The following is an 8458-nucleotide window of genomic DNA, read 5'->3' as shown; positions in this document are numbered from 1 at the left end:
GCACTTTTAATTCTTATTCTTATTTTTATATTTTTATGACAGTATGTTTGCACTGAAGCACCGCAGCAATTTCCTAATGTTGTAAACCTGCTCAACATCTGGCAATAAACCCTTTCTGATTCTGATTCTGATTCTGAAAACATGGCTCCACCCTGCTTCGTATTAACAGTTCAGGCTGGTGGTCATGGTGTAATGGTGTGGGGGATATTCCCTTGGCACACTTTGAGCCCCTTAGTACCAACTGACCATTGTTTAAACACCGCAGCCTACCTGTAGTATTGTTGGTGAGCATGTCCACCCCTTTATGACCACAGTGTATCCGTTTTCTCCTGGCTGCTTACAGCAGAGTAATGCACCATATCACAAAACTCAAATAATCACTTGGCCAGATTTCATCCCAATAGAGCACTTTTGGGTTGTGATGCAACAAGATATTCACATCATGGATGTGCAGCTAACAAATCTGCAGCAACTGCATGATGTAATCATGTCGATAAGGACCAAGATCTGTGAACAGCTCTTAAGTCAAAACCACTTTGTTAGCAATGTATACCTAATAAAATAGCAGGTAAATGTATTACCAAACGAAGAACTTTATGAAGGATTAGCAAAGAAAATGTGGGAAGTACAGGAATACTGGTAAAAAAGTCTCAGTCCACTGTTATAAATATCTATGACTAAACAAGCAAAAACAGACTTCATTAGGGTTGCCTGAGGGCCAGACATCATCTGGTGGACCCTGTACTCACTGCCCGGAACAAGGAGCCCAATTGGCATTTGTCAAAACTGGCAACCCAGCACATCATCCGTCATCTCATTTGGAGCATAGCCTACATTGTCAGGCATGCATAAAAGCAGGCAGGAGCCACATAAACTGCTAGCCCTAAACCATTTTGAGTTGCTGCAATGACATTTTGGCACAGTAGACTAGTCTGCAGCATTTTTCACTCTAATTTTCAGGGTGTCTTTTAATTCAGGATTCTGTAGGTTGGTAATTTTCATTTCCATTAATCACTTTGGTATCCTTTCATTCCTAAAACTTTACCCAGTCCATATCAGTATAGCTATCCAACAAAATATTTCCCATTGGGATCTGATGTGTTTTCAAAGTGTTCCTTTAAAGTTTTTTAACAGTGTATAACAAAAAGTGCCAAGAGAGGATATTTGGTACTATGAGGAATTGAAGTTTGTGAGGCTGGTGCAGTACATGTATGAGGACACTGAAACAGTGGTGACGTGTGCTGTAGGAATGACAGATGGGTTCAAGGTGGGGGTGGGATTACATCAGGGCTTGGCTGTGAGCCCCTTCTTGTTTGCAGTAGTGATGGGACACATTGATAGATGAGGTCAGGCAGGAGTCTCTATGGACTACAACCTTGACAGACTAGATTCTAATCAGTAGTGAGAGTAGGGAACAGGTGGAGGAAAGCCTGGACAGGTGGTGGAGGCATGCTTTGGAAAGAAAAGGGAAAAAAGTCAGTAGAGGTAAGATAGAGTACATGTGTGTAAATGAGAAGGAGACAGGTGAATATAAAAGGAGAAGAGGTAGTGAAGACAGATAAGTTTTAATACCTGGGGTCAGTCACCCGAAGCACAGACAGTGCACAAGAGAGGTGAAGAAGAGACTGCAGGCAGGGTGGGGTAGCTGGAGATGACTGTCAGGGCTGATTTATGACAGAAGGATAGCAGCAAAATAAAAAGGGTTTGCGATGGTTGTTGCGATGAGTTTGGAGATGGTAGTACTGTACTGTACTGTAGTACTGGGCGACCGGGGGGTTGGGAACCGCGTCTGTAACCGGAAGGTCGCCAGTTCGATCCCTGGGCTCTCTGTCCTGGTCGTTGTGTCCTTGGGCAAGACACTTTACCCTACCGCCTACTGGTGTTGGTCAGAGGGGCGGACGTCGCGATATGGCAGCCTCGCTTCTGTCAGTCTGCCCCAGGGCAGCTGTGGCTACAACTGTAGCTTACCTCCACCAGTGCATGAATGTGAGAGTGAATGAATAGTGGAATTGTAAAGCGCTTTGGGTGCCCAAAAAAGCACTATATAAATGCAATCCATTTACTGACAAAAAGAGAGGACCCTGATCTGGAGGTTGCAGAACTGATGATGCTACAATTTTCACCTTTACACTTTAATTACACATTTTGACTTTTATGAAGTAGTCAGAGAACAGAGAGATTGTCAGTGACCCTGCTATCTTTTTGGAGATTACTTTGGAAAAGTTGAGAAGCGCAGTAAAATGGCCAGCTCTTTTTAAAGTGCTCTCATGACTGCATGAAAATTGGATCAGGGTTGCTCACATACTAATGGATAAAATCCAGTTACTCTCTTTTTTTGTTGTTGTTTGTTTTCATTCTTTTTTTTTTCCTCCTTCGAGAATTTAAGAAAACTGTGGTATTAAACCATATTTGCTTTTACCATCAGCAGCAACTGGTGTGAGCACAAACACCAGACACAGAAACCTTCCGGGCAGTGTAAGGGCAGTCAGCGGTCACGTGTTCAGGAACACGTGTTTTGTTGAAATTCACGCGATTCACTGGTGAAACATAAAGACTTCAGATGCCTGTCAGCTACAATATTCTCAGTAATCATAATAATCACACCCAATATGATGATTTGCTCAGCATAAAAATGAATTGTAATTAAACAGGCCTCCTCCATTCTGCAACACTATGCTGAGGCTCGCTGACACATCTGCCTGAAAAGGCTCAGTCAGCTCATTTAGCTTCCTCATTTTAACACAGCAGTCAGATCTAATTTAGCTGAAGATGTTGGCAAAGCAACAAGTATTGAGTGCTGCAGGATGGTGGATAATCATGGAGAGGTTGGTCTCTGATGTGACAGTGATTTGACATATTTGGTGTCTTAAAATATAAGATTTACAAACCTTTAAATATCAGGGTTGATTAAGGGACAGAGTCATCTGAGTTGCTTTAATTGGTCTAATTTGAATTATTTTTCCCCTGTATTTTGTATTTCAGTTCTGAAGTATATAATAAATAAGTTCCTTTATGCTTCCCCACGAAGAAGACTTGAGTTTGTCAGCATGTAAATTCCAAATGAGCTTGTGTGTGGACAAAAAAAAAAGTGTGAAGGTGGAGTAAAGAAGCAGTCTGCACTGGAAAAGCCACACAGATGCACTTAAAAGTTTCATGTGTCTGATGTGTATTTTCACAGGCATGTAGAGACAGTTCCGGCCACTCCTCCCAGCCCCTCTGGGCCCTCCGGTTTCAGCCGGAAGACTAAGCTGCACAAGTTGAGGCCTCGTGGAGGCCACACAGGCACTTCCCCCACATTCCTGCTTCTATTTTCCAGGCTTAACCCCCTTCCCCCAACACAAAAACAGCGGCGGGTGAATCCCTGTTGTACTTGCTTCATGCTGTGACTTTTATACTGAGTTTTAAAAACATAACAAACTCACAAACTGCTTTCCGTAGAGCTAAACAATCATAAGCCTTTTAAACCTTTAAATACAGATTAAAAAATAATAATCTGGAAATGTCTGAAAAACAGGTCTAATTATTTGATTTGTTTAAATAATTGTGAATTGCTGCAACACTCAAATAGTAGTAGAGCCAAGAGCTTTATCCACGTTTATAGGTTTAGAGCGTATGGAATGCATACGAATGTGAACACAAAAACAGCAGTGTAGTTCTTGGATGGCAACAGGACCCCGATCGTTCTCCTTGTTTGGTCAGTCAAAAGGCTTGACAGCCTCCCCCTCCTTATTCTTTAGAGCCCCCCATCCTTGGAATTGTCCCAGCTTTTGTTCTGCAAATCAGCCTGGAGGTGGAAGAGGCATGGGGGAGGAAAACACCCAAGCCAGTTTCCTGTCAGACTGACAAACACACACCCACATCCAACTTTCACACGGTTTTCTAGAACCTCACAGCCGCTCCACCCTGCCACCCATTACACACAACACCTTGGTCTCTCACTGTGCTATCTGTACGATACGATATGACAGCTTATAAACAACACACGACTTCAGATTCATATTAGATACCAAAGGTTTAATAAATACTGAGGTAGATAAAGTCATTCAAGGTTTTACACCCCCCGCAAAAAAAAAAAAAAAAAAAAAACTTCAGTAAAAATGTACATTTGCTGTTTTGACAGCATGGTCCCCAAACACACTTGTGTAAAATGTACATAGAGTCAATTCATACAGTCTAGTTTAAGGCGTAATGATAGTCCCGCCTTTGAACAGGTGAGGTCATAAATTAGATCACAAGTCACTGAGACCTCCACGGTGGGCATGCTCCGGGGCTTGCTTGCTCAGCCATGACTGGGACTCTTGGGTCATCCATCCAAAGCCAGTCCCTGGAGCAGGTATAGCCTGCAAAATGGACACGTCCAGACATCCAGGCCTTAAAAAGTTCACTGCCTTTAATTTCAGCAGGTCTTCAACACGCTGCGATGGCTGTCTGCACGGGAATGGGGGTTGGGGCTGTTCGCAGTTCACTACTGCACTTCACATAGTCACTCAAAACGGAGCTGACAATGAGCTGCTGATGACAGTTCACCTGCTCGAGTTTTGCTTTCTTGCAGGGCAGAAAGTCCGGTTCAGCAGCCGCTTTGCCCCGTCTTTTCCTGGAGTGCTGTGCGGGGCCGGACGGGCACACATTCTCCTTGTTTTCCGCGTGGTCGTGCGCGTGCGGCGCGCAGCGCAGCTCCGTGGATGAACCGGCGGTCCGTGACTCTTCAGCTGGGTGAGAAGCGGGACTCTGGAGCCCCTGAGCGGCAGCTGGCCTTGTGGTTATCACATTAACAGCCGGGTGTTGTGGTTCACATGTCGGGGCGGCACTTTGAGCTGTCGCCTGGGCCGCATGATAGATGTCCCGGGCAGATTTCATGACCAGAGTGAGCAGGAGACTCCGGTGAAGACGGAGACCCCCTCGCTGGGTGCGGGAGCTGTACAGTTTCCCCAAAGCCACGACCATGATCCTCTTGGCCTCTGCGCTGACCTCCATGTCACGGCTTGTTTTGAAACTACTCCCAGACAAACAGTCAAAAGGTTTGTATATCCCGTGTTTCCCCCTCTGACTTCACACAGACACGGACGAAGCGCGAGACAGCTATTTATCACCTCTTTGACGTCACTCAGTGCAGCGTCACACGACAGAGGCCCGCCCACCGGCCTCATACCCGGACTCCTGTTTCAAACAGCCGTGCACCAACTGGTTAGACAACTGTAGCTATTTTAATCCTCGAAGATACACAACAAGCTCGACTATTTACTGTAAGCTGCAAAACACAGACACAAAGCAGAAAATAACTCGCCCAGTGATAAAACTACTACAACAACGATAACTACTACTAATAATATCAACAGCGATGATTATTATGATAAACAATATCTAAAATTATTCAAAGTCAGCTTTATTGTATCTAGAAATAATGAAAAAAATAATGTAAAACAGTGCGCTAAGTGAATATGAGCCATCAAAATATAAATATGAATTACACATGATATAAACCTATAACTACAGTTATTAGTGTCTATGAAGTGTCCAAGGTATATACATTATTGGAGATCTTTGTAGAGATATATAACACATAAGTGAATTAATGGAAAAGAGAATAAACAATAATTTCTTGAAAAGGCCCTTTTCTGACATCAGTTAGTACCAATTCATAAATAAATGTAAAAATTGGAGTCTGGCTGTGTTTTTTAAGAGTCAATAGTGTCTCTTTTAATGACACTGTTCATTTGCAACAATGCGGTTTTTTATAATAATAATAATAATAATAATAATAATAATAATAATAATAATAATAATAATAACAACAACAACAACAACAACAACAACAATAATAATTATTATTATTATTATTATTTCTCCCTAAGGAAATTATTTACCTGTGTTTTTGCACTCAACAAGCTTCTACTGCTTGCAGGCAATCTGTAGCAGATTTACTAAGAAGTGCATAAATTCAATCGTTTTTGTTTATTTGTTTTTTCAGTCACATTTTTACTCCAGAGACGAACTACGTTTCACTTCTAGGGTTAAATCCAATCAGTCTGTGAGTTCTCCAATGACACCCATCCCCCCAGGGTGTTGCTTCCTCTTGCAGGAAGAAAGAAAAATGGGAGGTGGAGTGTGTTGCGCTCTCTCTCACACACACACAAACGCACACACAGATGCCCATATTTAGTTCATCCGGCTGTATAGTGGGCCAGCGCAAAGGAAAACCCATGACGTGAATGGGAGCCCTGCTTTCCTGAAGCCATTTAAAGTAACAACACCAGATTGCGTCAGTGCTTGCTGCTTCCTTCAGACCATATTTGGACAATGAAACTCACTCTGCTACATTATGGGGTGATCAGAAACCGCAGTGTGCCCGCTTCCCTTTTCAGTGCCAGAGCGGTCTACATGAAATATAACATAAATATGAGAAGTTTAAACCTTTAAAAATTACTGTATACTGTACCGGTTTAAAGATGTGCTACATAAGATTTTTGGGTCATGAAGGAAACGCGAAGACTTTGAATCTCGAGCTGCGTAATTCCTAAGCAATTTCTGGCATGCAGGTGATTGTTTTTTTCTTGAGAATGCCTCTCACTAAAACATAAATTCTCGATAATGATAGGTCTGAACCCCTGAAACATGTTCTTACTTGGAAAAATAGACTTAGGCTGACACATTTTTGAAAGTTGACAACATTTTGGTTATTTCAGTTTAGTTTGAGGCCTTCAACAAAATCGTAAAAAAAGCTGAAGAGGCATTATTTATACACAGTGATTTATTTTTAGGAGATCAATTATAATTCCCCCAAAAGCTGTTTCACAGACACTTGTGGGACTTTCCCTTTATCTCTTTACAGAGTAAGCAAGTAAAAGTCCTGGAGATAATTGTCAAATGTTGCATTTGCATTAACTCTCAGTGTTAGTAAAACAGGTAATACATAGACTGAAAACCCTAAACAAATCTACCAAAGAGAAGCGAGAAAACTAGGAGAGGGAGAACGAGACAGAAAGTCCAGATTAGATGTAGACTTATCTGGACTAAATATCTACATCATCTAAAAGCTACACAAGTTTAAGAAAATCACCTACCAGATGAATTGTGAAGTGATTTGAGCTTTATTTTCTGCTCAGACTTTGAGCAGACTGTGTGTAAAAATGACTGCTCCTGCAATCATTTTTCTGGGCTCCCGCATTAAAGGTAGAGGTCAATTTTAACCTCGGTAAATTCAAAGTTGTTTCTGGTCCCCTGTGACAAAATGCTAGATAGCAGTTAAAGACTGCCCTCTCGTGGTTGTTTTATGGAAGTGACTCAAAATGTTGGCGTTTGCGGCCTATTAAAAAATTATAATATGTGCTCATAAAGAATTTACTCTCTAGGTCTGGAGATGGGGAAGAACTGATGAGAGTGCAGCATGGCCTTAGGGTGAAACTGAGGAAATCCAAAAACTCATACAAGAGGAAGCTGGGGGCTTAAAACAAGGGATGTCTTGAGTGGAATAAATAAAATCACTGGGTTTAAGGTGACAGACAGCTAGAGGGCAGACTGGAGAGCACAGGTGGGTCACAATTACAACCTGAGTCTGAAGCAGGAGAAGATACTGGTGTTGTGGAAAAGCATCCATTCTGGTTCCTGTACTGAAGTTGACACCATCAGAGGTTAATAACTATTGAGTAATTGTGTTCAAACCACAGCTTCCTCACGGGAGATAAAAAATACTAATCTCAGCCCACCAGAAATGAAAATATATCTTGTGCAGTTTGCATATCAACCAAAATTGAGGGTGGATGAAACAGTCACAGTAGTGCAAAAACTATTTTCCCATCTAGATAGTAATGGCTACACTGTGAGGATCACCTTCTTTGGTTCCTTAAATGCACCTAACACAATTCAGCTGCTACTAAGGCTACTTTCACACTGCAGGTCTTAATGCTCAATTCCGATTTTTTGATCAAATCCGATTTTTTTTGTCTGCTCGTTCACACTACAAATAAAATGCGACAGCAAACGCGCTCTAGTGTGAACGCTCAAAGCGGCCCGCATGCGCAAAAGAAGACGTCACACAACGAGCTGTGTTTAGACCCAGACCAAACAACATTGTTTGACTGATGGCCCTTAATATAAAGACTTCGGACTTTACGTTTCCCAATTTTTGCTTGAAGTTAGTTATTTACATAATAATGTACATAACCTAATAATTATCCTTATTGCTGTTTTAGAGGAGTGGTGCTTCAAAGGATAGCTGCAGATTTCTGTCAGAATCTGCAGATTATACAGTACAAATAAAATGTTCATGTTGTCTTCCCAACAGTTTGACTAACATCTACACTGGATGGCCAGGAAGCGTTCGCGATGTCTTCTCCGGAGCTGATAATTGGTGTCTTTTTTGTGTCAGTGACGTAAAAGATGAATTTAATGCGACATGACCGTTCAAACAGCAGTCGCTTTCTAAAACATCGGATATGTATTGGATTCAGTACCACATGCG

General features: G+C 42.0%; 1 protein-coding gene across 1 annotated transcript; it reads right to left on the bottom strand.

Annotated features, from left to right (window-relative positions):
• Positions 1-4067: 4067 nt before the first annotated feature.
• Positions 4068-5067, bottom strand: ier2a (immediate early response 2a). Its single transcript, XM_005734512.1, has one exon. It carries the CDS (start codon positions 4972-4974, stop codon positions 4408-4410), a length of 567 nt encoding a protein of 188 aa, XP_005734569.1. The 5' UTR covers positions 4975-5067; the 3' UTR covers positions 4068-4407.
• Positions 5068-8458: the final 3391 nt, after the last annotated feature.

This window comes from Pundamilia nyererei, unplaced genomic scaffold (assembly GCF_000239375.1).
Source record: "Pundamilia nyererei isolate P.nyererei 1_Seehausen unplaced genomic scaffold, PunNye1.0 scaffold00059, whole genome shotgun sequence".
NCBI classification, from domain to species: Eukaryota; Metazoa; Chordata; class Actinopteri; order Cichliformes; family Cichlidae; genus Pundamilia; species Pundamilia nyererei.
Note: the sequence above shows the minus strand (reverse complement) of the source record. Positions and strands in the feature narration are given on the sequence as shown.

Coding starts and splice junctions, on each gene's coding strand:
- ier2a (XM_005734512.1), bottom strand. CDS start 4,974: ATGGAGGTCAGCGCAGAGGCCAAGAGGATCATGGTCGTGGCTTTGGGG.